Source organism: Aethalodelphis obliquidens, unplaced genomic scaffold (assembly GCF_003676395.1).
Source record: "Aethalodelphis obliquidens isolate GAN/ISIS:26980383/991018 unplaced genomic scaffold, ASM367639v1 scaffold66, whole genome shotgun sequence".
NCBI lineage: Eukaryota > Metazoa > Chordata > Mammalia > Artiodactyla > Delphinidae > Aethalodelphis > Aethalodelphis obliquidens.
The window spans coordinates 4,337,725-4,358,035 of record NW_020838010.1 but is presented as its reverse complement, the minus strand read 5'-3'; the positions used below and the strand labels follow the sequence as shown (position 1 = coordinate 4,358,035).

At 37.5% G+C, this 20,311-nt stretch overlaps 1 protein-coding gene across 1 annotated transcript in view; it reads right to left on the bottom strand.

The window, feature by feature from the left end:
• The window catches only part of ALG13 (ALG13 UDP-N-acetylglucosaminyltransferase subunit), a 74,740-nt gene extending 61,041 nt beyond the window's left edge, over positions 1-13,699 (bottom strand). The window contains 5 exon segments of the mRNA XM_027089530.1: positions 7,416-7,497; positions 8,657-8,768; positions 11,276-11,414; positions 12,446-12,608; positions 13,591-13,699. Of these exon segments, the coding sequence (XP_026945331.1) occupies positions 7,416-7,497; positions 8,657-8,768; positions 11,276-11,414; positions 12,446-12,608; positions 13,591-13,671 (577 nt within the window). The 5' untranslated portion in view covers positions 13,672-13,699.
• Between the last annotated feature and the right edge of the window lie 6,612 nt (positions 13,700-20,311).

Below are 20,311 nucleotides of genomic sequence, written 5' to 3'. Positions count from 1 at the left end.
TACAATAGGACTTTTTAAAAAAGACCTGTGGGACAATACTAGAATTCATCCTGTATATAACAGAAAGCAATTTCATAGTATTTAATAGTGTCCTTTGAAATATCTATTGCATTGAAATCCAAACTGGCTATTTTTCCACAGCAAACTACTCCAATCCTGCAAACCTCTAGAACAGTGGTTGGTTCTTAAGTGAAGGGCTTGAAAAAGGATTACCCCATGCCCAGAAATTCTGATTCAGCCAGGTCTGGGGTGGGTCCCAAGAATTTGCATTTCTAACAAGTTCTCAGGAGATGCTGATGCTGCTAGCCCAGGACCACACTTTGGGAACCAGTGCTCTAGAACAAGGTGTTCCACAAGTTATTAAGTATTCCTAAGAAGAGAGTTTCAAGGCCACCTACCATAATCCTGTCTTTGAGGTTCATATGCCCATTAGCAATATTGAAGGAGTCAAGGAATGCTAAAGTTACCTGCTTAACTTTGACCTGGTCTTTCCCGTAAGGGGAAAAATGGTTTAGGAAAAGGCCAAGTCAAAGTTAAACAGGTAACTTTAGCATTCAAGTTACTAATGGTTTTTAATGCGCTACAGCTACTGCTTTCAAATTTTCAAAGTTTAAAAAAAAAAAAAATTTTCAAAGTTTGAGAAATGTTACTCCAGGAATTTTTCTGTGGTCTAAATCTAAGGTTGTTGGAATAATTACATAAGATACTGCATGTCAAGTGCGTAGCACATAAGTGTTTAAGTACTGACTGCTGTTAACTGCTACCTGCCAAATAAAGTGGTTCACTAAGAAATTATTCTTTGGTCAAAAAAAGAAAAAAATATGGTAAGAACCAGAACAATTTCACCTAAATTCTTGAAAATAATGGGAAGAAAAATAATTGCCTTAAAGACCTTTTAAGCACTGTACTGTGGGTACAGATTAAAATAAAACAAATGGAAGAAAATTAAAATAATTTAAAATAATTATCATTTGACCTGTCATAAAATTGACGTGCTTTAATTTTACAACTACTTTCCATACTGTAATTCAACTTGAAAATGGGATTTGTTGTTTTAACTGGAATTGCCTATTTCTTCTTTCACTGATGAAGTAGGGAAATTCTTTGAAGTACAACATATAAATACTAATAGTTTTAATTCTAAGATAACACTCCTTCATGTCGCAACCAATTATATGAGGTATATGCCGGGAATTTTTTTTTAACAGCATACATTGTCTGTGACAATGTGTGTATATGGTATAGTTGCAAATGTATAATTGTAAATGTATAAAAATGATGCTTCTGAGTTATTTTAATTTCTAAGAGACAATATGGTACCGTGAAAAGAATATTATGAACTTTGTTATGCCACTTTAATCTCTGCATCAGTTTCCTTATCTGTAAAATAAAGGAGATGGGCTGTATGATCTCTAAGCTCTCTTTCCGGTCTAAGGAACTGTGATTCTCTGTGATTCAGTGGTGGGTAACAGATTTGCCCTCCCTTTAGATGATCAAATTTGTGATCAACATTAACCATAAAAATAGCTTATAGGGGGATTAACATATCATCCTGGCAAATTGTGAGGCTGTGGCCCACATAAAAATGAATGATAAATCTTACCTTATCAAACGAAATAAACAGACCTACGTTTTTAAAGGTAACAAAATTTGTAACTATATGTGGTGATGGATGTTAACTAAACTTATTGTGGTAACCATTTTTCACTATATACATACATCAAATCATTATGATATACAAGTTAAACAATGTTACCTGTCAATTATATCTCAACAAAGCTGAAAAAATTAACAATAGATACATGTATATAAGGACTTGTAACAACCTGCTGAAAAGGCAATTAGTATTTTTTTAAAAACATAATACTAAATCATTTAACTATTTTTAGTACCAAATAACATGGGGGCAATGGGGGAAATTGCTCTGCAACTCTACAGAACCTTTTTAAGGTCTTTCATTACTGAAAAATATAATGGTAAACTGTCTTTTTTTAAAACATGTTTTAACAGCACTCTGAAACTAGAACCTGTCACTTCCTTTCATGGTGAACATTTAAACAGAACTAGCAAAGCAAGGTTAATGAGGAAAAGAAATACAATGGTCCCAAAACAAAATTTGGCCAATACGGCCCTATTCAACCTCCTCAAGGAGACAATAAAGAAAAAGAACTGATTTCCCAGAGCAGTTATCCTTGCTCAGATATGCAAAACAGAAGAAACATTACCAAGAACCACTTGCTTTCATTTCCCTCTCTTCCCTACTTCCACCTGAAGCATTCTAATACAGATTAGAAAAAAAGGAAAACAGTATTCTTTAAAAATATATCATCTTGACACAGAAATACTGAAGGTTGCTTTCTGTTGTTTTTTTTAAGCTACTGCAGTGTCCAATCTGTCTATAGACAGACAGGGGATTGAAGAAAGGGAGAATAAAGACCAGAACATTCTTTTCTTTGTTTTGATGCACTGAAAAGACTCGGGCACTTAAACCTCTAAGTAAACTTCAATTCTCTAACTACAACCCCAACTAGAGACTGAATATGAATTTAAATATGAAATTCAATGAAGATTTTGCCTTCTGTATCATTTAGGACAATATACTGTGAATTCTAGGAAAATATCTCTAAGCCTATTCCTACTTCTTAAAACAAAAACTCTAACCAAGAGAAAATGTCTTATTTCAACATTTTTTATTTTCAAATATGCCACACAATTGTTTTTATGTCTTAGAAATCACCTATGAGGAAAGGTAGTTTTACTAATTCACAAATGGAAAAACTGAAATCCAGAAAATTACTTAGGCTGAAAATTTAGGAATGGTTTTCACTCCTAAATTTGGGGAGTGTATTATCCACCCACTTCATACAGTAGTGGAAAAACCACCACCATGTTCTGGACGAAAGGGGAAATGAACAGTAACAAAGATGCAATATATGGCCTCTCACAGACATCATTCTAACAGTGACTATCAGTTCAGCAAATACTTTAGAAGCACACTTAACAGTAAATGAGTAAATTACAACACTGTATTGCTTTACCAGATAGCCCAATGTAATATATCCTAAAATAATTACTACAAACGAAAATAATTTTCATTTAGTTCCTTTTATCAATTAGAAACAGTACTACACAAGACATTATGGGTTATAGATGCTGAGTTAAAGTATTAAGGTTAGTGTCAAAATGTGTTGTTTGGCATGTTTTAAACGAAGAGAAAAATTTATAATTTGTGTTGTATTATAAAAACTGGAAATTACTAAACTTAAATGTATTTAATCAGAGGGTTTAATTATAAAGGAGTCTAACAGTTACCATCAAATATTAATGAACAATGACCAAGGAATTACTGAAGTTGGCTTCCGTCTAGGGATTCTTAACCTGGGGCGGCCTCAAGGTACCTGTAAATTCCCTGAAATTCATAGCAAAATATGTATATGTGTGAGTAGAGAGAGAAGCAATAGTTTTAAGTATTTTGAAGGGTTTCATGACCCCAAAAAAGCTTAAGAACTACTGCCTCAGAAAGCAGGACTGTAGCCATCAAAATAAAATCATGACACTGGAATTCCCTGGCAGTCCAGTGGTTAAGACTCCGCACTTCCAACGCAGGGCACACAGGGAGGACATAAAAAAAGGAAAATTCATGACAGAGTGTCAATCATAATAGATAATTTCAGCCAGGATACAGTAAAAATTCATAAAGACAATAAGGATCTAGAAGTGAAATACTAAAATAGATGAGACATGATGGTATAAAAACCCCTCAAAATATTTTTTAAGAATCAATATCAATGTCAAGAAACATGTATTTTACTTTCCCGTTTGAAGCTAGATTGTTTTGCTCACCTTTTATCTAGCCACCAACAAAAATCATAAGAATTCAAAGAACTATACAAGACTGTGCTAGAATATTCATGTAAGGAATTAACCATTTAACAAGGAGTTAAGTGTGATTTGGTGGTTATCCTAAACCTTTCTCCATATAATCTTTTACTGGAAAACACTATAGCTACTGCTGTTTATAAACCTCTGATTTTTAACACCATGTTTGTCCGAAAATCCCCAACAGGTAACCGTTCTTTGACAGACCCTTAAATACCATTAGAACATTACATAGGATCAGCACTACTATGTTTTAGATGCCATTCCTATAGATGCTTGATCCTACAAACTTCACCATATAATGCGATGGTCACATCTTTCTCTTGAACAAGAGACATACTAGATATTTTGAAGTCAAGTCAAAGAGAGTAGGAAATGAATGTGTGCATGACAATGTTTCCTAGACCCAATACCTAACCAAGATGAGAAAAGAATACTAAGTTACAGAAGTGCGTTTATCATTTACGGATAACCAACTGTTTTTCAGGCAGAGGATACATGAATGTATAGTTCCTCCTCAACTATACTTAAGAGTTCCTCCAGAGCAGGATCATGTCTTGAGTCCTGCTGATGTAAAAAGTAGATTCTTATCATGCACTTATGTTTAAAAAAAAAACTAAGAAAACAAATAAATGGGCTTGAGCCATTTAGGAAGTAAAGCTGAGAGTACCTGGTGACCAATCATATATAAAGGGTTGGAGCTGTAACAATTAAAGCCTGGAAGACTGACTAAATGGTGACACCATTAACAGAGATAAGGATCTCAGAAGGATGAAAAGGAGAAATATGATTTTAGTTTGGGGCATATCAAGTTTAGGGTGCTTAAGAGAATTAACAGAGTGACACGACCTATAAGCAACTGGAAATACCATGCAGAAGCTCAAATCACAGTTGGGGGATGGATAGGGGAGTCAATAGTAGAAACCCTGGGAGTGATGAAAATACCAAGAAAAAAATATACAAGGAGGACCAAAAATAGAGCCCCAAACACAAACATTTACAGAGAAAACAAAAGAGCTGGTAAGTAAGTTGCAAACAGGTAAATGACTGGGAGTTTCTCCACAGGAGTTTTATGAGTAGTGATCAGTATGCTTTTAAATAGCAATGTAAAAACTGAAATAGGTTACATACCCATGGCTACCATACAATCTAAATTTTTTGGAATAGTCCCCTGATTTCAAATATACAGTCCTCCTGTCCCCATAAATGATGGAAACATACTGGAATTCAGTGTTCCAATTACAATTCCCAGACCATCTTTTGGATACTTCAGTAGCGTAACTCCTTTCCCCCCCCGCCCCGGGTACGCAGGCCTCTCACTGTTGTGGCCTCTCCCGTTGCGAAGCACAGGCTCCGGACGCACAGGCTCAGCGGCCATGGCTCACGGGCCCAGCCGCTCGGTGGCATGTGGGATCTTCCCGGACCGGGGCATGAACCCTTGTCCCCTGCATCGGCAGGTGGACTCTCAACCACTGCGCCACCAGGGAAGCCCAGTGTTAACTCCTTTTTCACATTATGCTCTGAACTCAGTTTCCTCATCTGCAAAATGCAACAACAGTAACTATTTCATAGAGTTATACTGTAAAGATTAAATGAGTTCATTTGTGTAAAATATTTCAAACAGTACATGATACACACTAAGCAGGCAAGGGTGTTAACTGTTACTGTTATTTTTCATTCCCCACTCCCCCATAAAAATACGGTACTAATTGTTCAGCAGAAAATTGATTACCACACAGCTATCAGGACCACCGTGTCCAAATCTTTCCCAAAAATACAATTTCAAGTAATCTGGCCATACATCCCATTTCTCAGACTACATGAAGATTTTTGGTCATCTCTGGTAATTTCCTATTTTTAATAAATCACAGGGATTAAGTGCTTATACTATAATAAAGAACCAAGAAAAATATCTATATTACTGTTAGTCATTCCTGACATCCTTAGTCTTGGAAAATTTCCTCAAATTATCAAAGTGGTATACATTTTTATATTGCCCTTTGTGTCCACATGATTTGCCTTTAAAAGCATACAAAGCAGTGCTCTAATACAGGTTCTTGGTGTCTAGAATCACTTGATAATCCTTTTTGAGATGACTATTTTTCAATGTTACAGAACTGTGCATCAAGTTCATCAGTTGTACTATCTTACCTAACACCAAATCCTACTCTTTCCTTCCAAATTATAAGCATGTAGTCATCTAAAATCCTTACTTCCCAAGCATACTATAACTTCACATCACTTTTCACCTACTCCAACATCAATCAACTTTCTATTACCTGTCCACCTTTGCACATACCAATGATGTGAATTTCTCAAACTACTAAACTTTCTCTTTCACTTCCTCATCCCTGGATATCTAAATACCTCTCAACAGAAAACTGCTACATAAACTGCATTGCACTTATACACTGATTTCAAACATCTGAAGCCCTGTCAGGTAATGAAACTAAACAAATTTTATTGGGTAAATATTTCAAATAGAATTTTGATTACCATGAATTTTTTCTTAAGGACCAATTAGAAATACCCTTCTAATTGGGCAATTAATTTATCCTAGCCTCTTTCCTCATCTGTAAAATGAATGGTTTGCACTAGGTATTTTTAAAATTCTCTACCAATTCCCAAAATCTACAATTCTTTGTCTTAAAGTCTTTATTTGTTCAATCTAGTATCAATGCTATACCGTGGCATTTTGCTAGATTCCAAAAACTCAGGAATCACCGGTTTCTAAGTCCCAGCTAAGGTTGCAATACACCAAAGGAAAACCCAATTTAGTGAACTGTGAAATTCCTTCTAAAATAATTAAACTTCTGAAAATGAAGAAAATCTCCCTCGGAAGGGATTAAAGTAACTAAAATAAATACTAGGCAAACAAATATAAAGAAACAAAAAGCTTACAACATATATTATGGTATGGTAGAAAGAGCACAGGACTGAGAGTCAAGAAGTTGCTTCTAGTGGCAGCTCTGCCAAAGGCTGTTATTTTAGACAAGTTGTAACCTCTGGCCTTCTTCCTCATCTGTGAAATGAAGGGATTGGACTACATGATCTTGAGGATTCCTGCCAAATCAAAATGGTTCTAAGATATCCTTTGATTTTTAAACCCCACAAGTGATATAAAATTTTACAAAGGTATAGTCAAGAGATGTCACTACACACAACTGACACCACTGGCTTAAGCCTCTGCTAAATGAAATAATGGAATCTGGGTTATGTGCTCTTGTGGGAAAGAAGCAGAGGATTTGGGGCCCTATGCTGCTCTTTAGTTGTCTAATGTTTGAGTAGACCCTTTCATTTGTTTCTGATTCTCTATGGTTAATCCTTCATGACATAAGATAATTAAAGACTGAGTGATCAACATAAATTTTAAGCCACATTTTTTCTCAAACTAGAGAAACATATTTAAAAGAGAGGCCAGAAAAGTGAAATTCTCTCTATGGATTTGAATAGGGCCTTTCCTACAGCATTAGGTTAACATTAATATACAATTATGATTATGGTGCTATGAATTCTCAACTGTGTATATTACTCACTTTTTAGGTTATTCTCAGCAAAATTTAATCCAAGTTGGTATCCTCCTGCTACCCGGCCGGAGTACTTCTCAGCCACCACCTTCTACCATTAGTAAGAATTTATTTTAATATTAGCCTAAGTAAAACACAATCAGGAAAATAAATCTACAGAAACATTATATAATGCATCCCAAGTAAAATGTTTAGAATATTCAACATTTTGGGATAATGCAATCAAAAATGAATCTTTATAGTGAATGCTCTATTTTTATGGATGAATTATATCTAAACTTTCTACCAGAAAACTATCAATACTTATGGATAATCTAGTTTATTTTATAGATCTTGAAACCACTCACCATAATCAGAATTTCATAAAGTATCTATTTTGAGTTATGTGAATTTTAAAACCATATATTTAGGCCATTACACACATCAGATCATTTATTCATTTGTAAAACTAACTTTATAAGGGCATAAATTCCTCTATGATGCTACAGTAAATGTTTCCACACCACTGTGAGGGGGGGTCCTTAAAAAATAACAGCAAGTCCTATTGGCACAAGTGCTTTTTGATTTACTCTTCTCAAACCAGTAAAGCTTTGACATTGGACAAGTTTATTTTTGTCACTTTCTATTCATATTTTACAGGAAAACAGTGAACACATCCACTCCACTCTATTCTTCACGATAACAGTAGTTTCTCGAAGTACAACAGATCAACTGACTTGATAGTTAATCTTTTTAAGGTAATTATTGAGCTTTTTATTTCACAGAACACAATCCATCATTTTTTTTTTTAAATTTGGCTCCTTGGATTATGAAGCTAAAGATTCTGACTCAAATTTTTTTTACAAGTTTGTTACTGTTTCATTTTTTACTCTAATATCAAATTAACTACATTTGAGGTTTTTGTCAAAGTTTTCATATTTAATTCATTTTTTTCATGATTCCAAATCCATTTGGGATTCTAGAATAAAACGTGTGAATGCTCACTACATATTTCTTTTACTAAAACATGAAGAATAAGGAAAAATCTAATAAATTTGTGAAACTGCAATTAGAATCTGGACCCAAATGCTAACATTCACACCATAAAATTTTCTATACATTCTACAGATGTAGGAGACTTATTAATTTATATTATTCTACAAATATATACTCTATATTTAATTTGATTTAACCACATTCCATAAGTTGAATTTGAGGGGTGTTTTTAAAGCTTTGAGAGTTTAGTGTTTAGTTTGAGTGTTAGGTGTTTATTTTTGTAATCCAACAACTTTATCCAAAAATGCAGAAAATTTTTCTGGCTGGCCAGGAGGAAAACATTTCAGTGTTGAAAAGTCCATTGACTGTAACAGCCCAGGAAGCATGCTAAAACAAAAGAAGAAAAATATTAGGTAATATGGGAGAAAATTCCATAATTCAATGCTGCCCACTTGATGACTGAATCTAACTTCCAAGAATATTGTGATGGTTCTCAACCTGTATATGTGAATTTCAATGTATTTTAATATTATAGGTATACACAATAATAATAAAATAATACAAAGCGCATTACATGTCAATAGCAATTCAACATTTTATCTTTTACATCAACTGAAATATTTCAGAAATGGTATTTCATGAAAGATGTGGTCACATGGCTTTGGAACACTTCTCATGACTGGGCAGATATAACTTGAAGCAAACTCAATTTATGAAAACAGAATAAATGAAACCAAAAGTAACAGCTGCAAGACAAGAACAATAAGCTGGGGAGACTACTAGACCATGCATGAAGATTGTGAAATAATTTTTGCTAGTAATTTACTACCATAAATCCATATATAACTAAGCAACATACAATCGCTATGCACGTTGGAAATAAGGTTCAGACCCACAACATAAAACTATTACTTCAGAAATTTAATTAAACCAGCCACTTGAATTAGAACAGACAATCATCCAGCCTACATTTGGGGCAAATAAATGATATACCTAAAATAAAAATACAACTAATTATTGATTCTCCTTATGGCATCCACGTGTGCAACTTTCTTGAAACTAATACAAGAAAAAAAGAATTCTAAAACTGAAAAAAAAATAAATAAATTGGAGATTTGTACAGCTCCTTTTTCAGCCTGAGAGTCAGGATGTGTCTATGAAATCAATGTTTTCCCCTTTTTAATGTACTAACATAAAAATCGAAGCTGATTTAATGTTTAGAATGAAAATACTCATCAAAAGTGTCTGGAAAAATTGACTTGCATAAACCAAGGAAGATGAACATTGATTCCTCTTCAAAAATGGTATTAACCCCTAACAATCTCAACTACCTAAGGACAGATATGCCCATTATCTGAAGCCCACATAATTCTGATTATCTAGCTTCTCCCCTGACTCACAATATTTTAAGAATCGCTTCTATATTACAAAGCCACCCTGACATTCCCTCTCCTCCATCATTATGGGGATTAGGACACCAACCATTGCTCCTGGAACAATCAATGAATCTGTCTCCTCTCAATGAGAATAGGAAACTTTGTCTGTTTTTGTTCACTGATGATGCCAAGTACCTAGAATAATGCCTGGCACACAGTATGTGCCCAATAAATAATGAATAAACAAGTATTTACTGAGTGCCTAAGACACAGAAGCAGTAATATTAAAAGAAAAGCTTATGTTCTAACCAGTTTTTTCTAAGGTTTATTTTCAAATTAATTTCAATTTATTATAACATAAGAAATATTCATTTTGTAATACTTCTATGAGGTCTTTTCTTTTTAAAACATCAAATTAGGATAGCTTTTAAAGTCCAACAATTGGGAATTACTGACCTGACCCTTTGGCAAGCTTCTAGTGTCTGAAGAAAAATTAATAGAAAACCAGCAATTTTCTTCATCCTTCTATTGTGATGTTGATCAGTTCTTGCTGAATTCTAATATACTTCTAGAAAATAATACTCCTTACCATAAAGCAATTCCTCTGCTTAAAATACTCCCATGGCTTCTTATTAAACACAGAATAAAATCAGAACTCTTCTGTGAACTATCCCCACCCAGCTTCATCTTCATACTACATTCTCTCCCTTGCTTACTGTACTCCTGCCACACTAACCCTCTGTTCCTCAAACACACCAAACTCCAAGCTCATTCCCAACTTAGGGCCTTTGCAATTGCTGCTGTTCCTTCTGCCTCTACAGCTTCACATGAGTGGCTCTTCCTGGTTATTCAGGTCTCAGCTCAAATGTCATATACCCAGTTATGCCTTCCCCGACCATTCTAATTAGTCTTCACCCCAGCTATCACATCACCACCCTGCCCTATTTTCTTCATAACACATTTCACCATATGAAATTATCTCGACTGCTTATTTATGAACTGTTTACTGTCTATCTCCCACCACTAGAACATAAGCACCATGAAAGCAGGGACTTTACGTCATGTTTAGCACTGTTATCCACAGCACCAAAAACAATGCCTGCCATGTATTAGATATAGTTGAATGAATGAATGAGTAAATTTAATTTAGGGATTCCAGTGGATTTACTGAAGGCAAAACCTTAATTAAAAATAAGCAAATGCCTTCCTTAAATAATGAAAAATAATGAACACAAAAGTTTATATTCTCAGAGACCTGCACACCCAGATGAATACACACAGATACGTGCACACACACACATTCAGATATTCACATCAATGAAATAAGCATAGACACTGAAAGAAATACAACACAGATATCACAAAGTAGAAGACAAATGATCAGGTTTTACAGGTGAGAAAATCAAAATGTTTGCTAAGTGGGAGAAGGTAAGAGATCAAAGATACAGGCAGGTTAGGCAGGTGGGTAAGAATAGCTAGGAAGGAATTAAGAGGTCAAATAATCAGTCTCTAGTATACCTGCAGGTACAGTAAAAGAGATGCCCGTCTTTGTGTAGCTGCTTTGCCAATTCCAGCTGATGATTGTTCATCAACTTTTCATTTATAACCACTATGAGTGGCTTTCTTTCTTCCAGAGTCTCCAAACAGCTTCCTGCACCTACAAAAATATACCAAATTTGTTAACACAGTTTAAAAAAAAGTTAGTGATTCACCAGGCCTTATAACTAGAACTCAAAAGATGAAAAATTTAGTTGGCAACACTACAAATCAAGCCTTTTAATTATACATCCAAAATGACAAAAAACAGTTATGAGTGGTCTCTAGTGTTACAAACCTGACTTGAAAAACACATTCTTTATCACTGCCAACAATATCAGTGCTTTGCAACTTGCCCTCTAGTAGTATGCCCTGGGCATGGGCCTTGAATCCAAATAAGATTCAGGTTCAACATACTGTACATGAAGCCATACTGCACTTCTATTCAAACACAAGTAAAAAAGCAAGCCTTCAGTAGTGACAAGCACCAATAAAGGAAAACTTTGACCACTCCTTATGAGTCTGCTTGTCAAAAGAGTCAAGGATAAATCTCCACAAACATGCATATATACAATATTTGGGTCAATTCAACTTTTAACTCTAAACTCATTTAGATAATTTAAATGGGAGCGAGGGGACTGCTAAGTGAGCAGACAAATCCTTTTTGGGTAGACGATACCAGCACCAGACTGTTATCTGCCTGCCGCTTACTGACTGGACAAATTACTTAACCTTTTAATAGAAATGTAAAAAATCTTCCAAAGCCAAATTCTCAATGACCAATCCGACCAATCAGATGGCTGAACGTTCCTGCAGACCTAAGCCCAGATACTAATTCCCACTGACAACTCTTGACACATGTCATTGGATAACTTATTTTGCTTGTGTTTAGGGTTTCTGTAAACCCTAAAGTTTACAGTTCTGTAAACTGTAAAGCTGGCCTTCAGTGATTGATTTCCCATTTTTCTATCACCCAGAATTATAAATTCTCTCCAGTAATGTTCCCGACTGCTATACTGCAATCAGTATTTTATTCAAAATGGCTACCGGTGAGTTACCCTAGTGATTTTATTTTACATCAGAAAGGTTCGAGTTTCTGTTCTTATTTGTTGTCTATCAAAAACCAAACCGGACAGTTCTACGGCACTTTACCGGCGTGACTAATAACAAGATCTGCTTTCTGAAGGTCTTCTTTCAATGAATCCTTGTATCTGTAAACATCCAGAATAAATGACTCCGTACTGAATGGTTCAGGTACCACCTTTCCTCTACCTATTTGTAGGACAAGTCGGTTGTAACCGAGGCTCTGGATTATCTGAAACGGGAAAAAAGAAAAAGCGGGCCTTTTAAACAGGCTACTGTAAAAACAGTAATATCGACAACAAACCACCCAATCGGAGCACGAGCTGCCGAATAAATAGTCGAACTGGAGCCCGTTAGTTTTTCAAATGGCTCCTTTTCCCCCCGTCCCGGGCCCCGACTTGGCACCTCACTAGCCCTAAGGGACCTAAACGCCCCAGCTCATCCCGTCGTGACAGAAATGGCCCAGCAAGAACTTGGAGACCAACGCAAAGACTCTGAAAAAGGCGTCGCAAACTAGGGAGGGAGAGCAAGGAACAGCGTCGTCGTAGCACACGGCTGGGACTGCGCGAACCACGAGCCCTAAGGAGAGGGCGCGCTCGGGGGATGCCGCGCCGCGCGTGGACGCCGGCCGCGAGGGTGCCTGAGCCGGAAGTAAGGCACGGCGGCCTCGGCCCGAGCGCGGCGGGGCAGGGCGCCGAGCGGACCGGCCGGGTCGGGCAGGGCAGAGCCCGACGGAGCGCGTCGACCGCGCGGCCCCAAGGGGCCAGCGAGGCGGGCACAGGCACGGGCCCGGGAGGCGGGCCGGAACCCCGGCTCGGAGAGGCGGAGCCGCTGGAAGGAGAGGCTAAGCCGGAAGAGAGGCGGAGGCGGAGAATCCGCGGAGAAAATACGGGAGAAAGGAGGAACCGGAAAAAGGACGGGGAGGAGCGGCCCGGCAAGGCTATAGGAAACGGGAAGAGGAGGCGGAGGACCCCAAGCACCGGGGGAGCTGGAGGAAGGCCCAGTCAGGCGCGGGGAGGAGCCAGCTGATGGGCGGCGGCACCAGAGATTGAGCTGCCAGGGATTCTTCCCGAGTGCAACCGTCAGGCAAGGTTACCGAGGTTAGCGGTCAGGCTGGTGGCGGCGAGCGGCGAGCTCAGCGCGGGGAGCCCAGCCGCCGCTCGCCTGCCTCCCGCTTGCCTCCCGCTCGCCTCCCGCTCGCCTTCCCCACTCACTTGCAAACTGTCGGGCGCCGACACACATGCAATAAGGTCGTCAAAGCTGGTGGTCCCTACAGTAACAAACACGCACTTCATCGCGCGTGACCCACAACCACGAATATCAAGGGCCGGACGTGACGTAGCGGACACCACGTGGACGCCGCAACGGCTCTAGGTGCGGGAGGCGGAAGTCGGGCGTGGCCGCCAGGGGGCAGCAGCCACCTGAACTGTGTCGCCGGGGATGAGTTGGGAGCAAAGAATGCTCCTGGCCTATGTGCGGGGCACTGTTGTAAGCCCTTTGCGTGTAGAAGCTCATGGGACCCTCACAGTTAAGGAGGTGGGCAATTGACAAATTTATTTTTTTCAAAAGTGGGGTTTAAAAAAATAATCATGAAGCCTCACACCCTTGTGTTTGCATCCTTGCTCGGGTACCACAGCTCTTTTAATGATATAGAAGTTTGGGATTCTTTAGCCAAGATACATTTGAGAGATGGTTTTACTTCAAGTCTGTTGAGGGCATCTGAAAAAAAAGTGCCTTTTAAAAATCGCTCATTAGCCTGGGCTCTTCTTCCAGCTGTGGTTCTCAAGAAACCAGAGCCCTACAGAGTCTTGGAAGCTGCAGAGAAACAGTAAGCTCCATTAGCAAGCATTGTGTGTAAAATAGAGGCTTTTTTTTTAACATCTTTATTGGAGTATAATTGCTTTACAATGGTGTGTCAGCCTCAGGCTTACAACAAAATAAATCAGTTATACATATGTTCCCATATCTCTTCCCTACTGCGTCTCCCTCCCTCCCACCCTCCCTATCCCACCTCTCTAGGTGGACACAAAGCACCGAGCTGATCTCCCTGTGCTATGCGGCTGCTTCCCACTAGCTATTGATTTTACGTTTGGTAGTGTATGTATGTCCATGCCACTCTCTCACTTTGTCACAGCTTACCCTTCCCCCTCCCCATATCCTCAAGTCCATTCTCTAAGAAAAAAAAAAAAGAGAGGCTTTAAGGCCTGAAGCCTACATCTCTGTCATTGAACCCATCCATTGAACCATTTAAAACGTAGAATTACCATAAATTTAAATTATAATAAAATGTAAAATTATACATTAGCATGAATAAATACCACATATGTATTATACTTAGGCAATCAGGTACGGGAGAGGCGATTTCTCAAGACTCCTCTTCTTTGTCCTACCACCATTACTAAGATCATTGCCTGCTTTATCTCATTCTAATGTTTTCTGTATTTCCTACTTAAAATTTCAGTTTAGCTAATATGGATGTTTTGCTCTGCCTGGTTAAATACAGAAGGGAAGGTATGAGAAGAAACTCTTAACACGAGAAGGATTAGAGGTGAATTAAGCCTAGAACATGGGCTAAAAAAACCTATTAAGCCTATTTCTAACAAGACTGTTTCTCTAAATCTTGTAGCTTGAGTACATGTCTTTTTGAGGGGTGGTATGCTCTACCCCTTTCTTGATACCAAATTTCATGAATTAATAAAACTAGTTTCATAATAACAATAAATGTAGAAAGATCATGGTTAAATAATAAAATATAAGCATATTTTCTGCCCAATAAGAGGAATAAAGTATGAATATTTATTGGAATATAAAGACAAAAAATATTCCAAAAATATTCTGTAATTCAGAAAGATCTTGTGTCTATGATATCTTTTCCTATATCTGGAAGATATAAATTAAAGGAGCACTGTTCTGATGAGCTCATAGAGAGAATAAGCACATACAGAAATTGAATAGTCTTAAATTTCCAGAAAATAAGAAAATTGAATATCTGATGAAACTGAGCCCCGCTAAAACAGTTTCCTTACCGAGTTAATGATTAATCTCTCTATTCAAAACTTTTTTCCCTTTCTTGTGCCCTCTGACCTCAATCCTATGCTAACTGAACACTAACCAACCAGAGTCAGGTGACTAAAGTTGCTGTTGTTATAGATATCATCATTACCTTAAAAACTCAGGCTGTTTCTCCAGGGCAAGATGAGCTCACAGACCCCTGAGCCATGGACCACATGGCCAGAGAATCCTAAACCAGAGACATCTTGACTCATGAAATCATGCTTAAGAAATGTCACAGAAATATCACAAGACAATGATTAATTCCAGTTTCTTTGTTCTTCCCCTTCAAAACATCTCCAACTCAGAGACCAAGATGGAGTGAATCTGAGACTTGTATCCCACTCCCTTGCTTGGTGCCCTGCAAATAAACCCTTACTTTGCTGCAAACTCCCACTGTCAGAGTTTGGCTTCCTGTGGCATGGGCACACAAGCCCTTGCTTGGTTACATTAATACTTTAAATGTTCTAGACTTTACTAAAACATCTTCTTGCAGAAATTGATGCAGAAACGATTTAAGAACCCAAGATTACATAATTGATATAAAATTTTGGTAATTAAGTCTTTTCTCTGTTTTGTCAGTGTTAAGTATGCATTTTATTTTACTTGGGTGTGTTTTTCCTAAACTTACACAGGCTTACTTATCAAATAAGTTAACATTATTTCTAAAAATGTTTATGATTATGAAAAACGTAAATTTCTTTTCAACTACATTAAATCAGCATTCTGACAAACTTTATTTCAACAGTAACTATGCTTCCTGGTATGCCAGCTTGAAGATAATATCCAGGATCTTTAAGCACCTTTTAAAAAAGTGTGTACTGGGCTTATTGGTGGCGCAGTGGTTGGGAGTCCGCCTGCCAATGCAGGGGACACAGGTTCGTGCCCCAGTGCGGGAGGATCCCACGTGCCGCAGAGCGGCTGGGCCCGTGAGCCATGGCCGCTGGGCCTGCGCGTCCGGAGCCTGTGCTCCGCAACGGGAGAGGCCGCAGTTTAGATGGGGTTGTTTCCTTTATTTAGTAATTAATGGTTCCACCTACGATTTGAAAGATTATTCTTTACCTTACATGTAATCTGCCTAAATAGCAAAGATTCTGTGTCTTACAAGAATAATCTTCTATCGCGTAAGTTGTCTTTTTGTGTCCCTGATTATTTAAGGGGAAAATACCCATAGAACGCGACTCTTCACTTACATTGTGTTACATTGTGTAACATTGTGTTACATTATGTAAATAGTGTTACATTGTATTTTTTTTAAACGCATTATTTGTACTTGGATTAAATAGGAAGGGAAGCATTGTTTCTCAGTCACTCATGATCCTACCTAATCAAGTGACCAAATCTCCTCTGACAACCCTTAATTTTGTCTTCCCAAAATCAGTTCCTAAATTTAGGACACATAAAATAAAATTTTCAGAATATATTACATACATAAAACTAAAACTTTTATGCGTAAAACCTCTAAGACTTCTCAGAGGGCCTTTGGAATCACAAAGATTTGCGCTGCCACCATATAAAAAAAGATACTGGAAATAATTAGGTTTGTTTAATTTGTTACTATAGTAAAGTTGCATGGGAAAAGTTGTCAGATCAGAAGGGACATTCAGCCTTTCCTAAATTACGTTTGTTTGGTAAAATATTAGTATAAAAATTTCAGAAATTGCATGCTTTACGGGAAGTCCCCAGCAATTTGTCAGTGCCCTCCATGATGGATGTGCCCTCCATAATACTGTTTTACCTTCAGGAATAACCCTCATCAAAACTCCTATGAAATAGTTACATACTGGACTCCAATACGGCTCCTCTATTTTGATAGAATTGGCAATAGTAATAAATTAACCACAGCCATTAAATCTCTTAATGTTCTTGTTTTACTCTAAAGCTTACCCGAAGATTCTACTACAGGCTAGAATTTGTATCTTCAACAAAGAAGAACAATCTCAGAGCCTCATGGAAAAGGACCTTACCAGGTACTTCACATGATTGCCACTTCAAAGAATAGACTTCTGAGTTGACATCACTTAGATAACTTTCAGACAGCACCAGTGGACTGAGGCAAGATTTCCAGGACTCTTTCTAATCCAATGAAAGGCTCAGAACACTACAGAGTCAGATAACCAGGAAGGATGTACTAGGCAATGCCCAGCCTTCTGTAAGCTACCCAGTAATCCTTTTCTTCCCCCCCTTTCAAAATCTTTCAGTTTTTCATGACATATGAAACCCAGGTTTTCTGACATGCATTTTAGAAGAAATATCATATATACTTGCCCAATAAAATAAACACAGAGCTATTGCTGAGAATCTAAAGGAAATATGGAAAATAAAGTAGCATTAGTTATCCTTATGGTTAGGGTGGTTTCATATTGGTTTTACATAAATGAGGATCTATTTTATTTTTTTTTATTTTTTTTTTATTTTTTTTTCTCTATTTTATTTTTTAAATAATTCAGAATGAAATTGTGATGAATGTTTGCCATATTAATTTATTCATATTCTTTTTATATTTTTCTGTTTCTGCTCTTGCTGTTTCCTCTCCCTCCCCATCAGTATGGTTAGCTAATCCTTCAAGATTCAGCAGAGGCGCAAGTTCCTCCAGGAAGCCCTTCTCTGACCCTTGTAAGGTATGTGCATTATGTGCAAATATTGTTCTTTGCCTACCTCTGTCATAATTCTTGATGTTTAAATTACCTGTATACTTTTTTCTTCCTCTGGAACGTAAAATCCTGAAAGAGTGGAGACCGTGTCTAAGTCATCTCTGAATTTCCAGAATTTAGTGCTGTCCCTGGAACCTAGGGACATAAAATAAATGTTTATTGAACTAAAAAAGAGTTACATTATTAGGTACCATGCTAGGCCCTGTGGGGAATACAACAATAAATAAAACATAGTGCCTTTTCTATCTCAAGAATATATGGTTTTGTTCATAGGCTGATCAAAGTTTTGTGGACTTATTTTTTTTTTAATTAATTTTATTTATTTATTTATTTATTTTTGGCTGTGTTGGGTCTTCATTGTTGCGCACGGGCTTTCTCTAGTTGCAGTGAGCGGGGGCTACTCTTCGTTGCAGTGCACGGGCTTCTCATTGCAGTGGCTTCTCTTGTTGTGGATCACGGGCTCTAAGTGTGGGGGCTTTAGTAGTTGTGGCACGCGGGCTCAGTAGTTGTGGCTCGCAGGCTCTAGAGAGCAGGCTTAGTAGTTGTGGCGCACGAGCTTAGTTGCTCCATGACATGTGGGATCTTCCTGGACCAGGGATCGAACCCGTGTCCCCTGCATTGGCAGGCGGATTCTTAACCACTGCACCACGAGGGCAGTCCTGTGAACTTTTAGAATTAAGAAACCATGGAATTCATTGGTTTTATTTTATGGACAGGAAACAGAGATTCAAATAGATTGTGATTTTTTCCCAAGATAATAATAGCAGAGGGTTGAATCCAACCCTCCAGATGCTTGTCAAGGCATACTATGCTGACTTATCCTTTAATGATGAGCCTACAGTATTGGTATCTATATTATAGTATAAAGTAATAACAGCAATATGACTTTTAAAGTCTGAAAAACCAGCAATGTTTCTTCTTAATCTTTTAAACACAGCACGTTATAGAATCCTTGAGCTGCCTAACTATTGTGTTTAGATTTATTTCTTTAATTTTTCATCATTCATCAGAAGTTTCTATATATCCTTTATTATTAAAGTAAATGTCTTTTATCAAAGCTGAGAAGTTGCATATTATAAAACATTTGTTTTTAATCTCTGCTTTGTGGATCCATTGTATTCTTGAAGAGTTGCCAGAACTTGACTCTCCCTTTGCTCCTCCCCCTTCCAAATATTATTGATGGTAATTGTCTTACTGTTAGGGACACAAAAATAATTATTTCTTGCCTACACTGGTCACATCAAAATTTTACTATAATAGAGTCAATTTTTGGAGAACCATAAAGAAAATTGTTTAATTTTAAAGAGCTAGCAGAATATGCTACTGCAAAATATGGCACGTTGACATAAGAATTATTTTGAGCTGAAGGCAATTGAGAAGAAGCAGATACAAGAAAAACTTTCTGCCCTACCCTTATTTGCCTAAAAGTGGTAGTTGTAAGGGTATGCACCTCCCCTCTGTACCAGGAAGGACAGAAGTTAACCACCAGAGACAGCTCTAGACCCTTACAGCCTGGAATCAGCATCAGAGGAACCTACATAACAAACTTTACTAACTAGCTCTTATGATCCGTTAGTTCCCCCATATATTTACCTTCTCCCAATTTGCCACCCCAAAAACTCAAAGTCCATTTCCTTTGTCTTGTCAGCCCTCTAAGACTTTTTTGTTATTTTAAGCTGCTGTATTAGGTCAAGCTCTAACCACCCCTTTCAGTTACTCATCATTGAGTACCTGTAGCGTATGCCTGATGCACATGTTAGTAAACTTCTGTTTGTTGTTCTCTTGTTAATCTGTCTTTTGTCAGTCTAATTTACAAGGCCCCACCTGGGGCAGGGTAGAGGGACAAAAAAGATTTTTTTTCCTCCTCTACAGTTTACTAATAGATCTTTTTCTTTCAACCATGTTTAAAAGATTCCAACTAGGTTTCCTAGTTTCTTCAAGATCCTAGTGAGTAGAATGAAATAATTCATTTACCCAAGAGTGTGCAAGAGAGCTGATAAAATCAAGATTCAAAAGGAAAAAGATATGAAAGAAAATATGAAGAAGCAGAAACAATGAGTTCAAATAAATCAGATCAGCGTCTTTGGCTTAGGTTAAAAAAACACAAGTATAAAATTGAGGTGTTAATGAATTGTAATGAATGAGAGTTGGCTGTACCACTACTTGAGTTATCACAGGCAGGGAAAAAAGCTAATTTTTATTGAAGACTCCTAATGTGACAAGCAATGTG